This window comes from Penicillium citrinum (genome assembly GCF_028827155.1).
Source record: "Penicillium citrinum strain IBT 23319 chromosome Unknown utg000001l:1.0-4955037.0:1.0-4956770.0, whole genome shotgun sequence".
Taxonomy (NCBI): domain Eukaryota; kingdom Fungi; phylum Ascomycota; class Eurotiomycetes; order Eurotiales; family Aspergillaceae; genus Penicillium; species Penicillium citrinum.
In genome coordinates this window covers 3,182,835-3,209,086 of record NW_026622686.1, presented here as the reverse complement: position 1 = coordinate 3,209,086, position 26,252 = coordinate 3,182,835, and the positions used below count along the sequence as shown (strand labels likewise).

At 46.9% G+C, this 26,252-nt stretch overlaps 9 protein-coding genes across 9 annotated transcripts; 4 read left to right on the top strand and 5 right to left on the bottom strand.

Annotated features, from left to right (window-relative positions):
- Positions 1-523: 523 nt before the first annotated feature.
- On the top strand, positions 524-1,195 carry N7469_001206 (ER membrane protein complex subunit 4; the record flags this gene model as incomplete). The annotated part of the gene is made up of 3 exons (XM_056640126.1): positions 524-661; positions 717-1,063; positions 1,120-1,195. The coding sequence occupies 3 exons, from the start codon at positions 524-526 to the stop codon at positions 1,193-1,195; spliced, it is 561 nt and encodes a 186-aa protein (XP_056505883.1).
- A 222-nt stretch (positions 1,196-1,417) lies between these two features.
- bna5-1 (kynureninase) lies at positions 1,418-5,169 on the bottom strand (the record flags this gene model as incomplete). The annotated part of the gene is made up of 6 exons (XM_056640125.1): positions 1,418-2,716; positions 2,805-3,134; positions 3,568-3,947; positions 4,010-4,490; positions 4,551-4,897; positions 4,980-5,169. 6 exons carry the CDS (start codon positions 5,167-5,169, stop codon positions 1,418-1,420), a joined length of 3,027 nt encoding a protein of 1,008 aa, XP_056505882.1.
- Positions 5,170-5,390: 221 nt separating this feature from the next.
- Positions 5,391-6,614, top strand: N7469_001204 (HesB/IscA family protein; the record flags this gene model as incomplete). The annotated part of the gene is made up of 2 exons (XM_056640124.1): positions 5,391-5,801; positions 6,243-6,614. The coding sequence occupies 2 exons, from the start codon at positions 5,391-5,393 to the stop codon at positions 6,612-6,614; spliced, it is 783 nt and encodes a 260-aa protein (XP_056505881.1).
- A 731-nt stretch (positions 6,615-7,345) lies between these two features.
- N7469_001203 (putative eukaryotic translation initiation factor 3 subunit EifCl) lies at positions 7,346-8,954 on the bottom strand (the record flags this gene model as incomplete). Its single annotated transcript, XM_056640123.1, has 3 exons — positions 8,610-8,954; positions 7,759-8,468; positions 7,346-7,736 (listed from the first exon to the last, which is right to left on the bottom strand). Exons 1-3 carry the CDS (start codon positions 8,913-8,915, stop codon positions 7,346-7,348), a joined length of 1,407 nt encoding a protein of 468 aa, XP_056505880.1. The 5' UTR covers positions 8,916-8,954.
- Positions 8,955-10,374: 1,420 nt separating this feature from the next.
- N7469_001202 (putative C6 transcription factor) lies at positions 10,375-12,693 on the bottom strand (the record flags this gene model as incomplete). The annotated part of the gene is made up of 6 exons (XM_056640122.1): positions 10,375-10,771; positions 10,845-11,192; positions 11,260-11,448; positions 11,599-11,750; positions 11,802-12,485; positions 12,553-12,693. The coding sequence occupies 6 exons, from the start codon at positions 12,691-12,693 to the stop codon at positions 10,375-10,377; spliced, it is 1,911 nt and encodes a 636-aa protein (XP_056505879.1).
- Positions 12,694-19,167: 6,474 nt separating this feature from the next.
- N7469_001201 (branched-chain amino acid aminotransferase, cytosolic) lies at positions 19,168-20,426 on the top strand (the record flags this gene model as incomplete). Its single annotated transcript, XM_056640121.1, has 2 exons — positions 19,168-19,582; positions 19,642-20,426. The coding sequence occupies 2 exons, from the start codon at positions 19,168-19,170 to the stop codon at positions 20,424-20,426; spliced, it is 1,200 nt and encodes a 399-aa protein (XP_056505878.1).
- A 344-nt stretch (positions 20,427-20,770) lies between these two features.
- On the bottom strand, positions 20,771-22,219 carry N7469_001200 (AAR2 splicing factor family protein; the record flags this gene model as incomplete). The annotated part of the gene is made up of 1 exon (XM_056640120.1): positions 20,771-22,219. One exon carries the CDS (start codon positions 22,217-22,219, stop codon positions 20,771-20,773), a length of 1,449 nt encoding a protein of 482 aa, XP_056505877.1.
- A 702-nt stretch (positions 22,220-22,921) lies between these two features.
- Positions 22,922-23,585, bottom strand: N7469_001199 (40S ribosomal protein uS11; the record flags this gene model as incomplete). The annotated part of the gene is made up of 4 exons (XM_056640119.1): positions 22,922-23,140; positions 23,196-23,235; positions 23,382-23,454; positions 23,522-23,585. The coding sequence occupies 4 exons, from the start codon at positions 23,583-23,585 to the stop codon at positions 22,922-22,924; spliced, it is 396 nt and encodes a 131-aa protein (XP_056505876.1).
- A 421-nt stretch (positions 23,586-24,006) lies between these two features.
- On the top strand, positions 24,007-26,114 carry N7469_001198 (prephenate dehydrogenase (NADP(+)); the record flags this gene model as incomplete). Its single annotated transcript, XM_056640118.1, has 7 exons — positions 24,007-24,101; positions 24,517-24,577; positions 24,625-24,736; positions 24,789-24,967; positions 25,047-25,646; positions 25,747-25,878; positions 25,959-26,114. The coding sequence occupies 7 exons, from the start codon at positions 24,007-24,009 to the stop codon at positions 26,112-26,114; spliced, it is 1,335 nt and encodes a 444-aa protein (XP_056505875.1).
- Between the last annotated feature and the right edge of the window lie 138 nt (positions 26,115-26,252).

Here is a 26,252-nt window from a genome sequence, read left to right as displayed (position 1 = left end):
TTTGCTACCAGTTCAATCACATGCGACAATCGTACTGAAGATTGACAAAGGGGTTGAGGATATAGACGCAAGCAGAATCCAATGTTGCAGAAAGGACCAGCAGATTCGTTCTAAGTATTTTGAAGAAATATCTGGAGTTGAGAAATGTCCCTGTTCGAGAAAAGGGTGCGAGTTTTGTAGTTTGTTTCACTGCACCGCGACTGTGGCCCGGTCGGGGGAATCGGAGACAGTCGAAATCATTGACTGGGCATAGTCGGAAGGGTTCGAAATTCGGAGGTAATAAATCGAATTGGTGTCGACAAAGAAGCGTGTCAGATGGAAAGGAGAAAGAGACGAGAGAAGAGAAGAAGAAGAGAGGGTCGAGGGCGGAGTGGAGTGGGCAGCTGCGGAGGAAACCTCTCCTGTTTGCAAAACCCCCCCGTCATCTTCCCACTTTTTTTCCATTTCCCCACGCCATCATCCTATCCAAAGTATCTCTATTGTCAGTTTTGATCACGAGATTCATTCTGTCGATTCTGTGATCATGTCTGCTCTTCCTCCTCCACCTCCCCCGCAATGGGTTGTCGCGTTGAACTCGCCGATGCCTCGTCCTTCGAAGGCGGCCACCAGTATCCCGGATCCACCTGGCTTCACGAGCTCAAATGCTAAGGGAGGCAAACAGGTGAGCTTGTGTGACGCCGAGGGATGACAAAGAATGTTATACTGACATTTATCAGCGTCAGCAGCAGGACAAGCAGCCAGCAACGAAGAGGCCCGAAGAAACCGATGCCTTGAAACTGAAGAAAGCTTGGGAAATCGCCATTGCACCATCAAAGCAATTGCCCATGCAAGCGATTATGATGTACATGTCCGGCAACAGCCTGCAAATTTTCAGTATCATGATGGTCCTGATGCTGTTCAAGGGTCCCATCCAGGGCTTGATCAACACCAACGCGGCTTTTGCCAAATATGAGTCCCCATCGACGCGGGCCCGACTAGTGGGAGTGAAGGCCGTATATGTACTGATGCAACTATTGCTACTTGCGCTTGGGGTTTGGAAGGTTAACGGAATGGGCCTATTACCGTATGTGGTAACAAATGAATGTCTATATTGCTTCTTGATATTAACGCATTATACAGAACTACGAGATCGGATTGGCTCGCTTGGGAATCGGAACGCCAGCCGTTGGAACGGGCCTTTTTTGCATTCAAGTGATATCATCGATGTGAAGGAGACCCTAGAAATGAATACAAGTTCAGTTATTTCGTTAGCAAACTTAATTGTCATACAATGTATTAAGCTATATCTTCTTTGATATGCTGGGGTATCAAGTTGAATTTCTCATTTGTATGCCTGTCTGCTGGTAGGTATCATTTCATCGATCGTAGGAAACATCGGGGAAAAAACATTAGAGCTCATAAGCTTTGTTTAAGGTCATTACTGACGGCTTCCTTGGGCTTTTTCATTCCCAATACTTGCTGTCCTTGCGATGTTCTTGGACTCTTCTTTCAGTCGACGAGCTTCACGCCATGCCGGACCTCGATAAATTTCACACAGAAGCAGGGGCACCGTAGCCAGCATAACAAGTGCGATGAAAGTGAAACACCACCCACGGCCCATGGCCGATATCATTGGATCGATCAGTGCTGTTGCGCCGGCACCGAGTAGACATCGTACGATGTTGTTAGCCGCCGTGGCTTTGGCTGCTTGTGTCGGGTACAAATCAACCAAAAGCGTACTGACCGTATTGAAAGCACCCGTGAGAGTCAGTCCCATAAAGAACAAGATGGTTGTCGGCGCAGCAAGATGCACACCATAGTTCAAGCACCAGCCAAAGGCCAGCACACAGAGACTACCGATAGAGAGCATTGGAAATGCTATTTGAAGACGAGCTTTTTCGATTGGATAGTTTCTCAGATCTGTGTGACGGTTCTTGGCCAGAGGAAACCCTATTCTTATGGCGATGCGGCGATAGTTACGATCCAAAAGTTTGCCATTCAAGATCGATGCCAGACTTGCACCAACTCCGAAGGGAATGTAGCACAAGCCAACTTGAAGGTCATCCAGACCATATAGTTCGTTAAATATGGCTGGAATGGTAGCACTGACATCATAGAATCCAGCAAACAGGATGGCATTGCTGAAGAGAATGATACTCGTGTCCTTTTGGAAGACAATAGCGAGAGTCTGGAAAGGGTTTGGAAAACTGATTTTCTGCTTGGGTGGACGTGGAAGAGATTCGCTCTCTGCGTGAGAATTTCCAGATTTCAGGTAGTTGATCAAAGGGACGTTCCATTTTTGAGGCGGTAATGATCCATCACCGACAACTCCTCGAGCTGTTTCAGGGAAGAAGATGAGGAACGGGACCATAAAGGCACCGGAGAAAATTAAGAGAAACCAAAAGATTGCTCTCCATCCGAGATATTGAGATAGCAGGCCGCCAATGACAGGGCCTATGGAAGGCCCTAGGAGAGAACCGGCTGTGACGAAGCCCATATAAGATCCTCTTTCAGATGCAGAGGCCACATCAGACACGACTCCTGATGAAAGGGCAATGGTAGTACTGCTTCCTGCACTCTGTAGACATCGAAGAACGAAGAGAGCTGCATAGTTATTCTGCAATGCCAAGCCGATATTGGCAGCCATGTAAATCGTAAAGCACACTATGTAAGCCGGTCTTCTTCCAGCGTTATCGGCGAAATCACCAATAAACATAGGTGATATTCCTTGAAAAATCTATGATCTCATACTCATCAGAGGGACGGTGAATCACAGGCGTAGAATACTACTATCCAGTAGATAGTAGAATATTGATCCTGCTTACCATATAACTCATCAAGGTCAAGTTAATCAGTGAGTTTGTAACATTCAGGTCCCGAGCCAAAGAATTCAACGCCGGAAAGTAAATCTGTGACGAGACTGGCGAGAAAAATCCAGCCCATGAGGCCATGAAAATGATATACCGTCGCTGTCGAACCGTAAAAACGGAATAGTCGACATCTGCAACATCCTCGCTTGAATTCCCCGCATCCTTCTTCTCATTCGGGTTTGCATGTCGAGCAGATTCTAAGTCTACAGCAAGACTTGACGTTTGGTTTGAGCTTCCCATGTCTGCATATGGGAGTCGTGCAAAGCGAGAATATCGCGCAACGACCTATTCAAAGAATGTGATAAGCGTTAGGGACATTCTGGACGAAAGGATAATAATCTTGAATGAGAATACTTTCTTCGCAGATGTTGATCCACATCTACATAGCGTAAAATTTTGGCCAATTATCAGTGGAGAAAATAGTGACGGTGCCGAATAGCCGTATCCAACAAGAGCTTTTCTTGGAAAGGCGAGGCTTATCGGCGGTTAACTCCGACCCTAATTTCGGGCTAGGATATATTGTCTGTACTAGTACGTTGACTGTGTAAATTTTCGGAAGATACTGCTTCAGACACAATCATGACTTGTAGATTTCTACTAAGCAAGTATGATAACTATAATACTACATATTGTGTTAGGTAGCACAATATGTTCTATATCATTGATCCTGAACTGCCTTCTGGCACGCCTCGAGGAATATTTGACAGAACTGCCATACCTCTGTGTAAGTGTTATACAACGGAGCAGGAGCCACACGGATAACATCTGGCTTTCTCTCATCGATGACCACGCCGTTTTCCTCCAGGTGATGTAGGACTTTGTCTAGAAGCCCAGGTTTAAGACGTAAACTAAGCTGGGCGCCTCTTTCATCCGGATTTGACGGCGTGATGAGAGTGAATGGCTTTTCTTCATGGGAGCCTCCGAGAGGGGATGTCACAAGAAGATGCTCCAGATAGCCTGTGATCCTAACAGACTTCTTTCGGATTTCGTCCATAGTTGCGCGGTTAAAGATCTCAAGAGAGGCGATTACTGCATTCATATCTAGTACAGAGGGGTTAGACAGCTGGAATCCAGCGGCACCCGGTTGAGGAATGAATTCTAGAGAAGGTTAGCAGAGTGTTTCAATGCTATGGTATATTCCAAGGGAATGAAGGACATACTGTTTTCCATGTTGAAGCGGGTTTTGAGATCTCCACCCCACCAACCTGAAAAACGCGGACGGAATGTTTCGTCGCTGCCAGGCTGCTTTTCATCCACGCGGCCGTGACGTTCATGAACAAATAATCCCGCCATACCACCTGGCCCACTGTTGATATATTTATACGTGCACCACGCCGCAAAATCAACATCCCAATCATGCAAGCGGAGATCGACATTTCCAGCGGCATGTGCACAGTCCCAGCCGATTAGGATGCCCTTAGAATGAGCATGAGTGGTAATGCGCTCAATATCAAAGTATTGACCGGTGTAAAACTGAATGGCAGATAGAAGAATCAATGCAGTACTAGATGCATTTTCGTCGATCACCCTTAGAATCTGGTCTGTGCTTAGGATTGGGCGATCTGGGTCCTCGGGCTCAATCAAAACCATGGCGTCTTCGGTCTTGAAGTTGTGGTGTCTAATTTGAGACTCGATTGCATACTTAAGTAGCTGTTAGTAATTGAAATATCCATAGGCAAGTGTAAAGCTGTTGTGGCATACGTGATCGCTGGGAAAAGCTTTGCCTTCCAGAATAATCTTGTATTTCTCACTAGTAGGTTGATAGAAGCTTGCCATAAGAAGATGTAAGTTGGCAGTCAATGTGCCCATGACTGCAACTTCACTTTGCAGTGCACCTACAACAGGGGCCATCAGCTTTGCACCGGCCGTATCCACATCGACGAAGGGAGGAAGCAATTCGTCCTCGTGCGGAACAAAATGACCGGTGACTCCTTTGGTGGCCCAAGTCCGCAGATATTGTTCAATATAACGCCTGGTCTGTTTAGGTTGTACGCCAAGCGAGTTTCCACAGAAGTAAATGGATTGGGGGTCGGAACTTTCATCTTGGCCTGCATTGTCGAACTGGTCAGTTTTGCTAGACTATCTTGCTACGATACACAGTGCCTTATTTGTGAGATACATTATATATACCTTGTTCAAAAGCGAGATTCTTCCTCTTCAAGTCTTTCTTGGAAGGAATAATGAATTCATCTCGGAAATTGCGAAGGGGATCCTGAGCATCCAAATTTTGTGCATACTCAATATCAAATGCGTTGATATCATCCCGATAGGAAAGCGGGGATTCATTTTTGATGTCATTGAAACGGTGTTTGGGCTCCATGACGGCGAATATAAGTAGATTTACCATGAACTGAGAAACTGATTCTCAATCCAAAGCTGAATTCAAACCTTCAATTCCTATCCCATGGACAAGAAAAAGGCTGTATCCATTGCCTTTCACCCCGCCATGAGATCTTTTTATTCTGCCACCGCCTTATCCGCGGCTAATCCGTCGCTGACCAATCGCGCCACTGCCGAACCTGACTAACGCGATATCATCGGATGGGTAGATGCGATAGACCAACAACTCTCTCAGCTTTCTCTTTCTCATACTTTCACCAGAGAGATTCCTGCACACTGTCAAAGATGACTCGGTCGCCATTCTCACCCACAGTCGCCCGTCGGCTTTCACAGCAACCCACTCGCCTCTTCTCGACTTCTCGACCTGCTTTCCGCCTCTCCGCATCCTCCGTCGGCGAAATCAGTACTCATCGGCAAAGCACTAGACTCAATCCAAACACTTCTCTTTACAAGTTCGTGGCTCCAAGATCTGTAAATAGGTTTTCATTGCCACAACCTGTCGCTACCTTCTCCACCTCGCCTGTTCGCCCTGCTGCCAAGGTTGTGCAAAATCCGAGAACCGGAGACGATGGCGAGACGCTTATGATCGGGATTTCGCCTCGGGCCGTTGAGGTACGTTTACCATAGCGTTAATTTGTTTGCTTCTTATGCACATTGTATTCGCAAAAGCATATTTTTGGGTGCCGGTGATGATGATGATGATCGGAAGGGAAGTCCTCTGCTCCTCAGGCTAGTACGCTGCTCTGTTTAAGTACCTCCCGGGCAACTGGGCAGATACAGCAGTAGTGGCTGTTTAAGCTTGTTCTGGTAGTTGGATAGTACATACGACCATAGGGTGTGGAGAACAGGGCTTCCCGTCCGCTCAGCCGTACTTAAGCCACACGCCGGCAGGTTAGTAGTATGGTGGGTGACCACATGCGAATCCCTGCTGTTGTATGTTTTTTTGTTTTTGCTCCTTTTTTGCCCAGCCTCTTCTTTGCTTTGTCTTTGTCTTTGCTTTCATTTTTGGTCATCTTCAACTTGCACACCTAGTCAGTTTACTAATTAGCAAAGCGTCTTCGAGAAATCACCGACCCTTCCACTTCACCATCCGCCACCAAGGAAGAAAATCCATACCATCATCTCCGAATCACTGTGACTAGTGGAGGATGCCATGGATTCCAGTACATGATGTCTCTTGAGTCAGCATCGAAGATCGATGCTGAAGAAGACACGATATTTGAGGGCGATGCAGACCCCTCTGAAATATCAACCGATGCCGCTGGGGAAGCGAAAGTCGTCATGGACGAGTCTTCATTAGAACTACTATCCGGAAGTACTGTGGATTATACGACTGAGTTGATTGGCAGTCAATTCAAGATCGTGGATAACCCGCGTGCGACAAGTAACTGCGGATGTGGAACCAGCTTCGATGTGACGGATTAAGTCAGGATGTCCCGGCGAAGATTGTCTTCGAGGAGGAATTTGTTTCTCCTTGCGTGTACAGATACGGCATTTTGCACATTGGAAAGTTAGATTAATATGCATTTATACCCCTCTTCCCTCATGTTCCTACAAGCACCCATAACCCTTCCAGATAGTGTTGGGCCATCATGTACTCTTTCAAGTCGTATATAAAACCCAAGAAATACTTGTATCCGCCTTTGTTCACGCAAAGAAAAAAAAAAACTACGAAATTGTAAATTGAACAGTATCGTTGGTCTATGCATTTCATCAAGTCTCTTTTTTCTTCTGCTTCACACTATACACTCTTACTGAGTGAATCACCTTCCAAAAGACGGAACAGCAGACCGGGCAAAATGTGAGAATCGTACGCCCTCCAGAGATATTGCGTTAACCCGACTTGATTTCAGACCCCTTTGTAGTCCTCACACGGGGGACCGGGACCAGAAAACCAAAAGTTGAAAATGGAAATAAGGAAATAGGAGAGATTTGCGTATAAAAAATAAGGCAGCAAGGAATGGGCAATGTATGAAAAAGAAATGAAAAACACAAGGGGGAAGCGGGATAAGAATGTGAAAGAAAAAATCATCTCGTGTCATGTCCGTTCTTTTCTTGCATGTAAAGTCCAGGCTTTACTTTTGTCCCTCTCCAAACACCCGCAAAGCATGCCATGGTGCAACTTTTAAGCCATGGTAATCATGCACATAATGCATCTAGTAGACACGAGCCAGGTTGCGCAGGTACCAGTCCACCAGGCGGCGGCCGGCCTTGGTCTCGCTAACGTGGATCAAGTCGTCCTCGAGAGCGTAGTCGAGGTCGTTGGCGATGGCGAGATCACCCTCAAGCAGACCACCCTCGACCCAGCGGATCTGGCGGCTACGCTGCTTGTTGACAAGCAACCAAGAGCGGAGCTGCTCGGGCTCGACCTCCAGGAAACCAGCCAGTTTCTTAAGGTCCATGGTGGTGTAGAGCTTCAAGTAGGAGCGGATGGTAGGGTTGAAGAGGGTGTTCTTGACTTCATCCATGAAGATAGCGGTGTGGTGGTCGACGGGGTCGACGTTGACGGCGGGGTTGTCAAAGTCGGGGGGGAGTAGGGCTGATGAACTTGGGGCAGGAGGAGCGGAACAGCTCCTCGAAGACGGGGAGGGCCTCTGGGCCACCACGCTGCATACGGTAGAACTGCTCGCCGTACTTCTCACGGACGGCGGAGTGGATGGTGTCATCCAGACGGGTGGGGTGGAGAGCAACGCAGATGGCGATCAGAGCGTACATCTGGTCATTCTTCTTGGCGATGGCGTCGTAGCCATTGCCGCCCTTCTGGAAGTTCTTCGTCCGGGAGACGTAGACCAGAATGTGGCTGAACATGCGGATGGCATCACCGTAGCGGCGCATCATCATGTAGGAGAAACCCACGTAGTAGTAGGTGGTGAAGTGGGCGGCCATGACACGGGCGAACATGGCCTTCTTGTTCATCTCGATGTCGTCGAGGGTCTTCAGGGCCAGACTGAAGTCACCGAGCAGGCAGTGCACGCGCAACAGACCAATAATGGAGAAGTAGCCCAGCATCTTGTACAGAGGGCGGGAGCCATATTCGCCAGCGAAGGCCACGGGATCCTCACCCCGCTTCATAGCTGCCAGTTGCTCGTTGATCTGGGATCGCTGGATGAGAGAGTAGAGGACGTTGAGGACGGAGTAGCAACCCCAGGTGTTGGGGTTCTCACGCAGGAGCTGAGCTTCCTCCTCGTTGGATCCACTGCGAGCGATACGGTTGCGGTACCGGCAGAAAGACTCGAATTGGTAGATGAACTCGTCAATGACATCCCATGCCCAGTAATACTATATTCAGTCGACAATTCCAGGTTGTTAGTTCCTTTGTTTCTGAAAATTGTTTGCGACGAATTTGATAGGATCACAATGAATGGCTATATATCTCTTATATCATTCGACAATGCAGGCGGAACACATTGGGAAACCTACCGAGGGAACCTCCAGATCGACGGGGCCTTCCGAGTTCAGAATGTAGTGGAAGAGACTGCAGTAGTTGTCGTAGCTAGCGAACTTGGTCTCGAGGGTGGCTTGGTATTCCAGCGGGGTAGCGGCAGCGGCGAGCTGTGCCTGGAGGTCCTGGGTCTGGGAGCCTCCAAGAGATGTTGTCCGGTCCAGCTCACTCATGCCATCTTCGAAGTTGACCTGCTCGCGGTAGTCGTTGACCAGAGCCTCCTCCTCAACATCGGACTCATCGTTCAGGTTGGGGCGCGCATTGGCGCGGTCGTCGTACGACATTGTGGGCGAGCGAGGAAAATTTAAATGCGAATCGACACGGATTGGAAATTTCCTCGAAGGAGTGAGGTTGAGAGGGGAGGAGGGCGGAAGGATGAGGGTGGGTGGGGGCGTCCGTCGTTCGGCGTGTGGGATTTGCCAAAGAAGTCGAATTTTGAGGGTTTTCGCTTCGGTGTTGTGCTTATCTTATCTGCGCATAAATGAGGCTGCTGACTAAGGATATGCTGCTTTATGCTTGGGACCTCAGGGCTTATCCTTCTATATCGATATATTTGACTGTATAGAATTAGAAGGTTGCAAATTATTACAATAATGCTTATAGGGATAAAAAACTATGCTGGGATTTTCTCGAGTGCCAGCTCGAATGGTTTCTTAACGCAAACAGTGGATAGAGTAGTCTCTATAGTTATCCCATATCGTCCTACTTAGTATTACCGACAATGCAAAAAACGAGAATGTGATGAGCCCTCACGAGGATGCTATTGATTGAGAATTAAGGTGATAACGAGTAAGAAGGAAAAAAACAACAGAAAATGAAACGAGAAAGGAAAAGCCACAGCATAAATCGTCAAAATACATGCTACTAATAGTACTTCAACCTGCATTTAGATCATAGTGATTCAAAACTGCATGTATGAAGATAATTATATCCTCTCTACGGTGAGGATCCTGTTCATTGGTTTCTATGGATCATAGACGCTTTCATGCTGTACATACAGTATATTGTGCCTGTCGCTTAATTGTGATAAATTGAGGAGCGTGATGCCATTCTTCATGATGTGAATTTTTGTGGAGCCGTAAATGGCCGTGAAATGTTCACGGCCATTGTCAATAAATGAATTCTGTCGACACCAAGGAAATGCACCCATATACCACATGGGTGTGGTTGATCCATAGAGCCAAACAGTCGAAAAACGTTTTATCGATAAGTGAATTCTGAAATTAGTTTTCACGGTGATGAAGCATCTACTATTGGCAGCAATTGGACTCCATTTACGTGGAACATGAGAGGGCAGATATGATCGGAAATATTCTCCTGCCTCCCGAGAGGAGCAACAAGTTCGCCACGCAAGTTGGTCACACATGACATTTGCCTTTTCCAAGACTCAATGGCCGCCTCTCATCTCCACGGATGGATGTCTGTGAACACTGTATTCAGTCTGGCTCGATAAAACTACCTCGAGTCGTGACTATGCTTTGAAGTATAGCCAGATAGAACGTGCGCCCTGGGGCCTAGGACGACATGCAGTTCTCTCACCAGCAGTCCGAATTCAACATCACAACACCCAGGAAGAACCTAGCTTAACCCGTCGATCCGGCTGATTCGTACTATTGAACCCCCCTCGATAGGATATTGTATACCCTGGACACGTACCGTGGCTCTCCTGGGGTCTTCCAAATGATCTGGCCTCGGCTTCGTCCCGTGTGCAGCGTGGTGGAGTCTGAATGAAGGCGCAATGGCTCAGCATTCGGTGCCATCTAGGATCGCAATAGCTTCTCTAGGAAGCTCCACACTTTCTTTCCTCGATAGAAATCGGATGGTTTTGATGGTCTCTGCAGTTGATTTGAATTTCTGACCCAGCGCGACCCCAAAACGCCATATTTCTATGAAAACTTGCTCTGCCCCATCAAAATCCTCAAGGTGATTCACCAGGGCTTGAAGAGCTGTCTGGACCGCATCAGTCACCTGACTGGGTATGTGCTTGATCCCATAGGACTGGCGGTGGATATGAAGACACTGTGCCATTTCCTCCGCTTGAGCAAACCAAGTTTGTCGCAATTGACTAGTCTTGGTTGATTGGTAATCCCGCTCAATCAGCAGTTCTACAAGATGCATAGCCACACAAAGGCATTTGATACTGGAAGATTAATAGGTCAGCTCAACAGATGTTGCTACGGTTGTGAAGGGGTTCCTAATGTTCTTTGCCTTACCGTAGAATCAGAAGCTGTGAAATTGGTTCTTTTTCGACTTGCGACGCAGTTGGCCAGGAAGATAACAACTCTTGCAGCTGGTTGTATGGCATCTCTGCTTTGGCCATCAAAAGATCAAAACTTGACTCCAGCTCTTTGTCGTGTCGAAGCTTCTCAATCTGCAGCATGATCGCAGTCAAATCCGCAAGGCCTTGTCGGACCTGGGGCAAGTGTGCCCGTTTTGCGGCATACGCGATTTGATTCGACCGGGGATATGGTGTCCAGTCTAAATCATGGTCACCGCCAATATCAGCCTCATATGCAGGTTGCGACAGAATTGTAACCCTTTTGAGCTTCATCGACATTTGTCTGTATACCGGTCAGTCAAAACATTCTTCGTTTCGGCGTTGTGTACGACCGCTTTGATTTGACTGACATAATGAAATTCGAGATCCCCCAGGCCGTAATTCCGCGAACGCGTTCCATAGTGGGTGCGTTATCATAATCGAGCATCTGTTTGGAGCTCCGGACTCCGGGAAGCACGAGAAGGCCTATATCAAGAGCCATATGCGCCGCCTGCTGCAGCATCAACCAGCCCAGATTCGCTTTCCCTTGGTATGAGAGCCTGCGAAAATTGTTAATATTATTGTGGCGAAGGGATAACAGAATGCATACGGGACGTGGGAGGGAAAGAAATGAGAGTGAGAATGGAATGAAAAAAAAAATGAAAAAAAAAATGATGAGGAAGAAGTTAACTCAATTCGTCGAAACATACACACAGCACATCATTAGGAGAGCTTGGATATTGGACAGCGATGGACGTCCTTCTTCCGCTTTCCATAGTCTCTCGGCCTCAGCATAAAAAGCGTCTCCCCGTGAAAATGGATCTTTCAGGTCGGAATAGATATGAGGGCTATCGGAATGCGCCTTATCGCTATTAGCATTGGTGCAAACGGTGGTGACAGATATGATTCATACGCTTGCCATTGACAAAAGACTGTTGACCAGAAGCGGGGTGCAGAATTCAGAGTCTAGAACTCTCATTCTCATGTGTTCAATGAAGATCCCTTGATCCAAAAATTGTGTACATGGATGGTCCCATGTGAAGTAAAGAGAGACCAGATGTGACACAAGATTGTCATCATCTGTGACTTGGGTCCACGGTGTTGCCGGGACTTGGTATAAAGGCATATCACAGAGACTTTCTAATGTCACTCGTGCATAGGGATCGAATGCAGCTCCAGATGGTTCGATGCGACATTCATCTTCCGGTAATGATATTGGGAGTTTATCCCCGAGCCCTTCGGTCATTGTGGTTTCGAGCCCCTGCTCGCTATCTTCTGACACCGACATGGATAATTGGCTTGCGCTCGATAATTTCCTCGAATCTGCAAAGTTTTTGACTCTACAGTCAACAGCATGTGCAATTTCTTCCATGGAGGCCTTGCTCTGAATCAGTTCAAGAACCTCTCTAACCTGCTCTGGGTTTGCGACTTGAAGCGTCGCCAGCAACGTTTCCAACAGCTCTTTATAATCAGAAAGTTCTCGAATCGTCTGCTTAACCGCAACCTTGCGTCTCAAATCGCGACTTGGGTCAAAATGGCAATCGTTCTCGGATTGATTCCGTACACAGGCTTTGCATGGGGCCGGCGACCCAGAACACTGACGGAGAGAGCGAATGTTAGCCACGATATTTTGCATTTGTGTTTCTATACGATGATTGTCTTACCTTTCTCTTTGCGGTCTTACATGCTTGACAGGCCGTTGAATTCTTCTTAGGCCGGCTGACGGCCGTTGATGCCTGCATAGGAAGTGGCCGCGGCGGCCCCGGGGCAAGCGGAGGGAAGGACTTGGACTTGTCGTGTCCCATCTTTCAGATATGGTAAATATTATTCCGAGGCAAATGAGGATTATCGCGTTGTTATTCGGTTTCACGGGGTCTGATGTGCCTGTTTGCGGACTCTCGCTCTTTAATGGAACTCAAAGACGTCGATTTAGCAAGGCGTCTCGGTCGCCTGTGAAGGCAAGAACGGGAGGCACCGTTACCTTACCTTCGACAGCTTCACACTACAAGCTCTTGTCTGAAGAGGCTGGTACATATGTATATGACCACGACACAACTTCCATGCGTTTTCACCGACCTGGTGTAAGTCAGAGGAGCAGCAGAATCATCTTGTGAGATGGCAGATGGCGCAAGTCGTGGGTCGTGGGTCGGGCTCGGCTCGTTTGTTCCTATATCTGTGGTTTAAAGATGAAGATCCTGAAGACAATTGAGACCTAAAAGATGTTGGGATGATGACATTCAGCCGACAGGGGACAGCAAGGCTGGAAAATCCAGAGGAGGAGGGGCCGCTCACGCTTGAAGCAAACAACAGCGAAGCCGGTAGCTGTCACACAACCAGGGTGGCCTGGTAGCCCAGGATTGAAACCGAATGTGATTGGAAGGGTAAAAGGCCCAGTGGTATGCAAGTCTGGCAACCGGTTGGTGACTTTTTACCGACATGGTAGGCAGAGAGAGGGTCCATTGGGAGGATGCTAAGTCCTAATGAATCCGGTGTAGGACTGGGGAATCTAGGAGACCAGCCAACCGGCTCAAAGTGACCACGAAAGAGATGTGGAGAGACCAGCGCCGCTAAACAGGGATCACAAGATCTCTCACAAAGAACTGACACTACAGTAGTCTTATATGACGAAAGTACCGATACAAAACCTTCACGGCTGAGAAGGTGTCATTCATCTGGTAATGTATGGATTGAATGATAAATGTCTATCTGCTCAATCACGCGGAAGTTTTTTGAAACACTTCATCTACATACTGTACACGTTACGATACAGGCTTTTGAGATTGCCCTAGGGTAGTGGTCTGTAATTATTGTGGAGAGGGCTACGAGGAACTGAACCGTGACCCAAACAACTCTGGTATTGCCCTCGTTCTTGTCTGCTTCAAACTTGGAGGAGCATGACACTGTTTTACAGTACAGGCAGGGTCTTGATCTACAATATCTCAACCAAACTTCTGGAGAAAAAGCCCCTTCCCGAAGCTCATCGGTTTCTACAGTGACAATACACGGCGTTGAGCATTGGTTACTAACCTACGTATGTACATATGTACATACATACGCACCCTAGGGCAGAGCTACATAGTCATTGGCACTAATGGTCGCGACGCACTTGGTATTGTTGGGGTTTTTTTTTTTTCGCGGTAAGTTAAGTTCTGTCTGTGCGGATAAGGAATACTATCAAATTGAATATATTAACCTTTCTCTCGAGCTACTACTAATCAAGATTTGCAGTTTCCATTCGTCAGTAACGCAACTTACCCAACAAATCAAGTTGAGATCAATTTGGCCAGAGCAGGTCACCAGGATTTTGGTATCTTTATCTATCGCCTTATTCCAGGTAAACGCAGCTTAACATGGTACGTTGCGTGGCAATCCAGTCGTATGGGCCAGACCCGTCAAGATCCTCGACCTTCCACCCATTGGGTCTGGGAATCATTTCCATCACTCACGTGCAGAAGCGAGTATTCCCGGCGGCTTGGTTGATGGGAACCCAGCGGAGTTGCTATGCTACACGAAAGCTCACACATGGCACAGCATGCTCGGGTAAAAGTATAGATACAGACAGTGTCCTACCAACTCAGAGTAATTTCATGAACGGCAGAAGTGGTACTCATCACTTTGAAGCTTGTCTTCCGGGTCGATTCTTGACGTATCAATGCCATCAAATTCAGATTGACCTCTCAGGACACAGTATCTTACAGGGCTTCAAGGTTTGCATGACCGATCGGCACCCCCACAGCCGGTGTTCCGTACAGATGACCGTGGAACACTCCTGATCTACGTACCTTGCTGTTTTTGCCTTAATGTCATTCTCATTAAATTACACCGCAGGATGTTCCAGCTCGCCTCACAGCATATCCGTTGACGTCAGGGGTTACGAACTCGTATGCTCGGCTGTACACAAGTCGTTATAAATCCTTGCCCAGTGGGCGGTCCATTTCCATCCAATAGGAGCCTTACATTTTTCTCCTTTCCCTCGCCCTTGCTCTCGCTCTCGCTCCCGCCCGTCTCCCAAGGGTTGAGCATTCTCGTGGGGAGATATTTCGCATTTACATATGTACGGCCTGTTACTTCTGGTCCACTCTTCAACGTCCAACGGTAATTGAAACCGCGCTTGTGCGGCCATGGTCAAGGGGACTTCTTTTCATGTATACACCAGGGGTCACAGCGAGATTGATCCAAGAATCAGACATGCCGCAGGATGGAGTGAGCTCAGGATTTGACTACCTAGTACAGTAGGCCATCAAACCCCGAGCTTTCTACAGTGGACCATACATGGTATGTTATGCACCGATTATCACGTCGGGTGTACTTCTAGTGCTCTGCATTTACGGGATATGGTGTAAAGAACATTTTCATGTATACATACTATGTATATAACTAGTATGTTTAATTAGCTACTAACTACTACTTACCTAGCACACTTACTACTATACATCGCCTAATGCCAACAATTGGAACTTGATTTGACCCTGGGGCAACTTGCTTGATGCCGTTTGTACAGTACCCGGAGATAATAAAATAAAAAATAAAATAAAAGACCTACTGCAAGTACGCATGACTCAATATCAATGCCTGCCAATGAGAAAAAGAATTCAAAAAAAGGATACAAAAAATGACAGAAGAACCCTGGTTCTCCCATTCTACTGGGTCCCTATGTACATATCACATTCGGATTCCATGTCCGAGCCTGCAAGCTAATGGGTTACGATATTAGTTATAACGTAGGCGTACATAAGAGTATGTACATACATATTTTATCTGTATAATGCTTGTCAGGTCAGAACTGACATCACGAAATCATCGAAATGGAGAATACGGAACATATAGCCGACCAATAATATCCCATAATCTGGTATGTACTTTTACCTCAGGACAGACATGTTGATTCCCATTGGATCTTAACCGGATCTATTTCTTGATTTCTCGCTTGTTTGAGTTTGCTTTCCTGGTACCCATGATCACAGGAAACGAATCGCCCCGCTAGATGCAGCGCAACGGCCTTTTCTCTTCCTTAGCGTGCCACTCAATATTAACGACAGCGTTCCGACGCCCAGGCTATTGTACATGGCATTGGAAATGATTGGTACTTGTACCAGTTTGGGAGTATTCTACGGGTGTCATTTAGTAGACTGCATGTAAATCTAAAAGTGAATTGTGAGTCACGTCAGCGTACAGGGTTTGTTAGCGCTAGTGCTGCGAGCTAATGTACCCAGTCACTATTAAGAGGCTCTTTATAATGAGACTTTGTACAGTACTACTGTACAAGTACTCATAGTACTGTGTGGACTTTTTAAGGGGTGTTATAAGGTTATCATTGGAATGTGCATATACAGATCAAAGATTTCCATATATTAAATTCCAGATCGAAAAGATGCCACGTATTTATTAGCCCCTTGTCTTCCTTTGCTCAAATATTTTATATATCTACTACAGAAGTACACAACGACCTCTTCGGACTCTTGGCCAAGCCTTGGAGGAGGGTTTCGAGATTGATTTTGATGGCTTGGTGCTAGAAGTCTAGAACCTAGTCGAATATGTACTGGTAACCCCCGAGCTACACCAGGGGCCTGGTGTAGTTCTTGGGAAAGACGCTAGGAAATAAGACCCCCCTCCATAGAACCCCACCGCGATTCTAACTAACTGCTTCCAAGTTCTCAGAGCTACCAAACCTGTTGCCTCAATTTATTCGTTTGCCAGGGAAAATAATGAACGCTAAAATGCCAAAATGCCAATTCACAATCAGAATCCTACAGTTTTGACTTTGGGACCATCGGTTCATCTTGCCGATCTCTAGTCCTACTCCGTACTCTCTTACCAAATCCGACCGACTAACTGATTAGTGGAATACTCAGGTAAAAATTAGAATAAGCTCCGATTGATGAGAGTGTGCATAATGTACCTAAGATATTCTGAGGCACATCGGCCTCCATGGATGATTTGCAGTCACTAATACTAGGGCTGGTACCTCGGGTAATCGGTCTAGTGTCAGGAAGTCAATAAAAAAGTCAATTTATTTCTTATTATAGACATGAATATTCAGAAAGCCGAGCGTCGCCTATAGGAAGTACCCACATCTGATAGTATGTAGTGCTAAGCGTCGTGTATACCAAAGTCAACTACACTAGTGTCTCAACAGCTTCAAAAATTTGTTCTCAGAAGCTTGCACTGAAATAGACATAGAGAAAGAGAGCAGAGCTTTTGAGGTTAATGGGATCAGGCTGAGGAGATATCTACTACGCAGCCTGGTTCGAATCTGGCATTAGCATTCGTGTCTATTGGGGACAAGGATATCGTTTTGCGGTAATGAACGACTAACTACTGGTACCATTGAGTAATCGCATCAGGGACCATTATCATTAGTCCTGGAAATACACTATAGCACGTGGGATGTATCATTGCCGAAGAATGAGATATGTCTTCAGCTCTGAGTTCCTGCTATAGCCTTGGAAGCATATAGAAAGCCCAGTCTTTCCACGAGTGGTCTTAAGCACATCAGCTAGGACGATAATTCACTAAAGTCCAGTAGGTAGTATCTACTAGTACTAGTAATCACCCGTGGATACTAGCGTGTCTAAGCCATAAACCTGCAAGACGCAGCAACGACAAGGGACCTTGTTAATATTAGCCCGTAATAGTAGGATGTGCTTACAGAATATGAAATGGAAACATTGAATTGTAGATGTCCGGTACGCCATGAAACAGGGAACTAAAGGAAATGGCAAGGACTTGACATTCATTTCATTTATGATTCTGATAATAAACAGATCAGCCAGTAAAAAGTCCTCCTCCCTTTGAGTAAAACCATTGAATGATATCAGATTCGGATCCCTAGTATCGGAAAACATAGAATTAGATTTTAGGCGAACAGCTTGGGCCTGAGGTAAAATAATGCTATATTCATATTGAGTTGGATATTGGAACTAATAGCAGCTCCTTTGCCATGTTTTGTAGCTACTCTGCATGGTCAAATTCTCAAGTACCTACTACTAGGCATTACTAGTAGTCTTGGCTATCAGAGAGACTCGTGACATAGTAATTGGCCCCTGAGTCTGACCAATTGCCAATTCATCTCGAAGCGAGATTGTACCTAATTGCCAGTCCGCATACAATGATGAAGCATCTTTTTGATATTGGGAAAGAATGCATCACGTTGAATCTAACTTGAGCTCAGGCTGGATTCATTTGCTACTCAAAAGACTTGTGACCTACAACATTGAAAGCCAGTCCAATGATTACTATTTTCTCACAACCAAAGACTTTGACCTACGTAATATGTGTTGTAGATCTATGAGTTCACCAAGGATGATGGTAACACAAACCGTGTAGACTCCATCCACAGAGACACGACTAAAATGGCAGGACTATTTTCAATCAACTATTTTATTACCCAATCGATCTTGGTAGTTTAATTGATTCTTGTTATTAAGACCATGTTTGTCATAGCGTGCATGTCACCCGTCGCTTTGATCTTCGGTCTATACTTCGGCAGTCAAAAACGTGACCGACCAAGAGGGATATGATTTACCTCATACTCAAGAAGACATCCAATGAATGTCTCATCAATTTTACTGAAACATCTCATCATCTACCCAACGCTGCAACTTCGTCTTCTTTTGGCACAAACTCGCTCTTTTTGGCAATTCAGCCTGGACGGCTACCGTCGGAGCCAACTACAATAAAAGTGGACCTTTTGATAATAAAAAGGATCTGCCCCCTCCAAATTCATTCCGCTTCCTCGTCATTCGCAGGGCGTAGGGCGCGCGGCACAATTAGATAGTCACCGCACTTTGATAACGTTGTACGGGATTCTTGAGTGAGATTCCTACATCTGGTGTAACATGCAGCTATCTCTAATTATAGTTAAGCTATAGTAAATCCTGGTGTCAATGTATGTAATTGGCTTGAATTAAGGGTTCGATGGCAAAGTTCCAAACTACATTCCCGCTCGGCGAAAAATTCTTCGGGTCGGCAACAGCAAAGTTGGGGCCGGAGCAAACCGCGGCTTTATATTCTTATATCCCACGTCGTCTGTTTCGAATACCCTTTTTTCATGTTCGATTCATTCTTTCAGAATTGATTTTAATTCGTCAGCTTCCTCGACGAAGAATATATCATATCCCACATCCCAATTAAGTCTATTTTGGGAAATTGGTTGACCCCCACGGTGACTCATTCTCAAGTGAAGAATCTGAATATCCTAGAACTGGATATCGTTCGTTAAAAACTATTGTGTTTAAGAATTTCACAATAACAAGTACATACAAACCACGATATCAATCATGGGCTCTGTCGCACCTCATATCGCCGAGCTTGACGGCTCCAAGTTCAATATCACTCGCTCCACAAACCTGCGAGATGTTCCTCTGCCTGGTTCACCCGAGGAGTTGAGTCACTCCTATTGCACTGACCACATGGTCTCTGTACGATGGACTGCTGCCAATGGCTGGGAGACTCCTGAGGTGAAGCCTTATGGGAACCTCAGCATCGCCCCTACTGCTTCTTGCCTTCACTATGCCACCGAGTGCTTCGAGGGCATGAAGGTTTATCGCGGCTACGATGGAAAACTGCGTCTCTTCCGTCCCGATTGCAATGGCGAGCGTCTGAACACCAGTGCTCAGCGTTCCTCGCTACCAGGATTCAAGTATGATGAGCTGAAGAAGCTGGTTGCAAAGTTGATGGAGATCGATGGCCCTCGTATGTACCAAGTCTTTTCCCCTCTAATATTAATTGTGCATCTACTGATGTCTTCAAAGGCTGGTTACCTAAGGATCGTACTGGTTCCTTCTTATATATCCGTCCTACCATCATTGGTAATGGTCCTCATCTGGGTGTTCAGGTTCCTAAGGAGGCACTTCTTTACATTATTGCTGTCCCTTGGCCCGATCCCAGCAAGCTGAAGAAGGAAGGCCAAACAGAACCTTCTAAGGGTCTGAAGCTTTTCGGTTCAACTCCCGATACCATCCGTGCTTGGCCTGGTGGTTTCGGCTGGGCCAAGCTCGGTGCCAATTATGGACCTTCTCTGCAGGCCCATGGCAAGGCACAAGCCTTAGGATTTGACCAGATTCTTTGGCTGTTTGGCGAGGATCGACAGGTCACTGAAGCAGGTGCTAGCAACTTCTTCATCATCTGGCACAATGCCGAGACTGGAAAGTTGGAGCTTGTGACTGCTCCTCTCGAGAACCAGCTGATTCTGCCCGGTGTAACCCGCCGCAGTGTCCTTGAACTCGTTCGAGACCGTCTGTCCGAGAACTTCGTCGGTAAACTCGCGCCTTTGGATGCCGTTGAGCGAACCCTGACTATTGGCGAGATTGAGAAGGCTGCTAAAGAAGGCCGCATCGTTGAATCTTTCGTCTCGGGAACCGCATACTTCATCACCCCCGTTGCTATGATTCGCAGCAACGATACTGATATCAGCACACTCGGCCCCAATGGCGAAGCCGCTGGCTACGCTGCTCAGATCAAGTCCTGGCTCGAGGTTATCATGTTCGGCAAGGAAGAGCACGACTGGGCTTATGTTGTTGAGGATGAGAAGCAATAGAGTATAGATTCACCGTCATGTTTCGCGCGTTTTTTTTACAATGGATTCAAACCAGAGATTACGGGAACGGGATTTATTGATGATTTACGGAATTTATTTTATATAGATGGGACAATCAAGATTTTTGTGCTTTTGAACAGAAATATCATAAGTTCATTCATACAAGTGCTCACTTGACTTTATTCCAAGGCATTCTGATAGTGCCAAATTTGAGGAGGTAATGTGAAATGCCACGATCCGCCTGTTCGACACGTTTGACTCAGTCACATTGCGGTTAACTATGATACATTATCGATAGAACTCCAATGATTATTTGCTTTTGAAAGGAAAACGGTTGAATTTATTTAGTATCTCATATCTTCGAGATCCGACATTTCTCCATAGTCATAAGTGGCATCATGCTTCACGCTGCCCTCGTCTAGGTCGACGATAACAGGAGCATATTCACCCGTCTCTTCATACTCATCATTATCATCCATTTCCATCTCAATCTCCTCACCATCTTCAAGTTGTATCTTGCCTCGCTTTAAAACGGTTTCATGCTCGAGTTCCCAATCATACTCTTCTTTGACCCAAGCACCCAATTTCTCTAACTCTGTCTTGACCTTTGATTGTGCTTCATTCTCAACGACTTGATCAACTGATAACTTCAGTTTCTTGAGCAGTCTCAGCAAGAACGCTCCACCGCCATCTCCATCGATCTCGAAGAGTCCGCCTTCCACGTCGTCAGAACGCTGTAGCTGCCACAGCAATAATCGAATAACATCACTCATGAAAGTTTCACGGTCTAGAATTGCTTGTCGACATGTAAGAATAAGCTCAAGAAGCCGTTTCCATTGTTGAAGACACGAAAAGTTCATCATGGTTATGACCATAAGGAATGTGAATTGCAATTCTCCAAGTACTTGCAGCTCTCCAGTTCTTTCATCGATCGTAGTTTCACCGGAGACTGAACTTGAATTTCGAAGAATCAGATCACCAAGTGCCCAAGTACGATCTTGAGCAGCCTCTGTTCTTTCACGGCCAATGGCACCCTCTCTCCATGTTTGCTTAAGGTCGATCGGAAGGAAACCAAATTCTTTCTCGTCTTCGCGGTTTCCTACATTCTCCGTCGACCCCTCGTTAGGCTTATCGAGACCAGGAATATGATCTGCATCACGGTCAGCTGTACCGGCAGATGTAAGGTGCCATCGTGGATGACCATCCACATCCGTTTCGGGATCTCCAATGATGCGCGTCAGTAGACTAGGCGATAGCCAGTCCGTGAGCTGTCGCCAGTCCTTTCTTCCACTTGCTTCGGTTTCATCGTCATCCGCTGCTTGCGCTCGACTTTGCGATGAGCTTCCTTGGTTCGAAAGCATAGCCGGTGAGACACGGCTTCGATATCGAAAGAGACCGCCACTTTGCCAAATCGCACCCAGGTTCGCCTTGAAGCGCATGGCATCTTGACGGTCCGAATCACTGTTTTGCCGAAGCGATGATAGCGATTCCGTATCAGACTTCCATTTCCAGATGTAGATGGCTGGTCCGGTGCTTTGGTCTCGTTTTACGAGTGCGGAATCATTCTGCCCATGGCCTGCTGTGCTGATGTCACCCACATAGAACCATGCACCACAACGGAGAGAAAGACTTTCAGTAGTCCCAGTATAGAGGAAATGCCATCCTTTCGGCAGATCGCGAATCCCTTGAAAATTCGCTGTCGAGGTAAAAGTTATCAAGTCGATACCGACTAGGGTCTTGGGAGGGAGATGAGGGAGCAGAATAGTCGGCGACGGTTGTAGTGAGGAAGTCATCGCGGCAATTCCGATTTGTTGATGACTATATCCTGCTGATGTAGTATGAATCGCACAGATTAGTCGTTTGTGTGATGCCAGTAAAATGAGTCATATGCCAGCGTCGATAAATCGGTTGAAGTTGGATATTGAACAGGGAGCTCCGCCATTCAGCGCCTGGCAGTAAATTCTGTCTTAGACCTGTGGCATGTTCCAGTACATATGACAAAATAACCTTTATAGGAAGATAGGTTGTAGCATATGATTATGTGCGCCGGGATTTGTCGTCAATTCAAACTTGTAGCTGGGAGGTGAAGCTCCTAGAACCCCCACTGGTCGCCATTTTTTTTATCGGACCAGCGATAACGTTAGTACCCCCGCCGCCTCGAGCCCCGCGCAAAGATTCTCCATGACAGCATACGAGACGATCTTTGGTAGCTACTTTACTTTTACACAAGAACAAGTACTTTACAATGTAGATCTACGGAAAGACAAAAAGGAGTACTCAGACCAAGTCAATTGATTCAGTCGTCTTATCAGACTACCTAGCTCAACAGCCACAGCTGAGATCGAACTTTTAGGGCGTGATAGAAAGTGAAGACCAGGCGATAAAGGCCGTTCTTCGCGTTTATTCCATCCACAAATGCAGGTAGAGTCTGCAGGTTGCTCCCGATCCAGCCACGCAAAGACGTAGTAGGATATGAAAGACGTACCCGCACACGTCTACAGACGGCGACCACGGCGACCACCCTTGCGACGAGTAGAGTCGGAGGGGGTGGGGGTGACGTCCTCGATACGGCCAATGCGCATACCGGCACGGGCAAGGGCACGGAGGGCAGACTGGGCACCGGGACCGGGGGTCTTGGTGCCGTTACCACCAGTGGCACGGATCTTGATGTGCAGAGCGTTGATGCCGAGCTCCTTGCAGCGGGCAGCGACGTCCTGGGCAGCAAGCATGGCAGCATAGGGGGGAGGACTCGTCACGGTCAGCCTTGACCTTCATACCACCAGTGACACGGGTGATGGTTTCACGGCCGCTGTAGAACAGAAATGTGTCAGCCAACGTAATCGAGAATCCAAAGAGTTTATCCATTTTTCCGGCGCACGCCAGATCGGTACTTCTGAGTCGGTCTGTCCGATCTGATGCACAGAATTCTAGAGCGGGTTTTGGAGGGAAACTCACGAAAGATCGGTAACGTGAACGAAGGTATCGTTGAAGCTGGCGAAGATGCGGGCAACACCGAAAACGAGCTTGCCTATGCGCGCAAATCTAGTCAGCTTTGTGCAAATTTCGCAATATAGAGTTCCTGGAGAGAGACGAACCGTCACCGGCAAGGGGGCCGAGGGAGACGTTCTCCTTGGCCTTGGGGGCAGTCTTGGGAGGCATTGTGGATGGGATTGTCGTGGATGGAATATGGAGAAAGGAAAAGAGAAGAGCGGCGGGTTTGAAGTTCGACTTTGCAAAAAAGTGGGTGTGTGCCCTAGCACATTCACCGCTTCTGATTGGTCCGGCTGAAGCGAGTTGAACTAATTACACGTATCACGTGAATGACCGGGCGTGCGGTCGGCCCGGCGGGCGGTGAGTCATCCGTACTAAGCTCGCCTATTTAAATTTTCGTTTGTCTTCTCAACCTCTGAAGCTGTCTTTGGTTACTCTTCAATTGATTCTCCTTCAATTGATCTCGCAAATCTATCTAGCCCGGTGTACCGTCGCCGTTGTTATTGATCTGAGAGAAAATATATTACTTCTGTACTAATACTCGCAGACAACTACGAAACAGAATCGTCGCATCTGACACTTCGCCGGAATGGGCCGCACCATGGAGGATGCCTCTATTGGCATTATCGGTATGGGAGACATGGGCAAGATGTATGCCCAGCGTCTCAGTGATGCCGGATGGAGGTAAATATTCACCAAGTCGCTGTTCTTTGCGTTCGCCTGCGACGTTCCAACAGTCTCTGAAAGGTAAGCTCATCTTCCATCTCGTCTATCCCCAATTCCCATCCTCTCCAATGATGACTTGAGTGCATTTGGCTCGAGCATGGTCCAATGGTTGACTGCCTCGCCATTCTGGTCGGTGGTTAAATCGCTGGGCCGTCGATGATGTAAATATCTCGCTACCTTACTTTTTTCTTGTCTGAGAAAGCTTCATGAAAGCTTTACATTTTGTTCTATCTCACTCAACAACCGCTCATATGAACATGACGCTTACAAAATGTTTCAGACAGGTCCTTTGATATGCCCATCAGAGCTTTTTGCAATATTTGATCGAACCTCAATTTTTGATACTAACTTTTGTCTCATTAAAACCCAAAAGGATAAATGCTTGTGATAGACCTGAGAATTATGAATCCTTGAAACAAGAGTTCGCTTCTCAAGTACGTCCCCCGCCGGGCCAATAATGCCCAGAGACTCACGTATATAGCAAAGGGTCACCATATTCCCGAATGGCCATCTCGTTTCCAGACTTAGCGATTTCATTCTTTACAGTGTAGAGGCTGGTGTCATCGACCGAGTCGTGGCACTGTATGGGCCCTGTATGTCTCCAATTGTTCCTTTGTACCAATGCTCTTTTGCGCACTAGATCAGTTCCATCTGACTCGAGGATCCCATTTCAAGCAACTAAGGTCGGGGCGATCGTCGGTGGTCAGACCTCATGCAAGGCCCCAGAGCTTGCAGCTTTCGAAAGACATTTGCCGTCCGACGTAGAGATCGTATCGTGCCACTCACTGCATGGCCCTAAAGTCAATCCAAAAGGACAGCCTCTGGTAGGGTTATACTTATACACCCTGGTCGAATTTGATTCCAGTCCAGTTCAGCACGAGTAACACCTCCTTTTTTTTCTAGGTTCTAATTCAGCACCGAGCCTCTGATGAAAGCCTTCAATTCGTCGATCGAATCTTATCGTGTTTTGGGTCCAAACATGTCTATCTCACCGGCGAGATGCATGATCGAATCACTGCAGATACCCAGGCCGTTACCCATGCAGCCTTCCTGAGCATGGGGACTGCCTGGCAGGCCAATAACCAATTCCCTTGGGAAATCTCTCGATGGGTTGGTGGAATTGAGAACGTGAAGATAAACATCACTCTGCGCATCTATTCAAACAAGTGGCATGTCTATGCTGGCCTCGCTATCCTCAACCCAGCGGCAAAGGAGCAGATCCGTCAGTATGCCGAATCGGTTACAGATCTTTACAAGCTCATGCTTGGTGGACATCGTGATGAGCTTAAGCGACGAGTCAAGGCTGCCGGTGCTGCCGTTTTCAGAGATGGCCAGGAAGGACAAGACTTATTGCTGAAGGACGAGGTGCTGGATCGATTCTCTCTATCCAACCGCTCTCGGGAGAAATCTCCTCCCAATAGTCATCTCAGTCTTCTCGCTATCGTCGACTGTTGGTCCAAGCTTGGAATTGTCCCTTATGATCATATGATTTGTTCTACCCCGGTAAGTCATGGCTAGCAAAGGCCCGCTTGATCTCAAACGAACCAAGTGGTTATCTGCAATGGGTTTCTCCAACAGTTCAAGCTTGCTAACTTCTTTCTAGCTCTTCCGTCTCTGGTTGGGTGTGACTGAATACCTATTCCGCAATCCTGAGCTACTCGAAGAAGCCCTTGATACGGCCATTGATGACAAGACTTTCCGTTCAGATGATCTAGAATTCACATTTGCTGCTCGAGTGAGTAAAATCAATATCAAATGGAACAATTTCTCTTCTTCACCCGCTTTACTGACTTCAATACCTTCTTCACTACACAGGCTTGGTCAGACTGTGTTTCCTTCGGAGACTTTGAGTCCTACCGCGATCGCTTTGAGCGAATTGCATCGTACTTCGCTCCTCGCTTCCCCGAAGCTTCTCAACTTGGCAACGAGATGATGAAAACAATCCTGGAGAAGACAACCAACCAGCCTTAGGAAAAAGAAAAAGAGAGAGAAATACAACGTGGTGTAATGATATGACAGAAGATGTGATTCATTCTTGAAATTTTATGTTTTGTATGATATACGAGGTGGATAATGAAGCGTTGTGCTTCGTGCAGGCGTTTCGGGAGA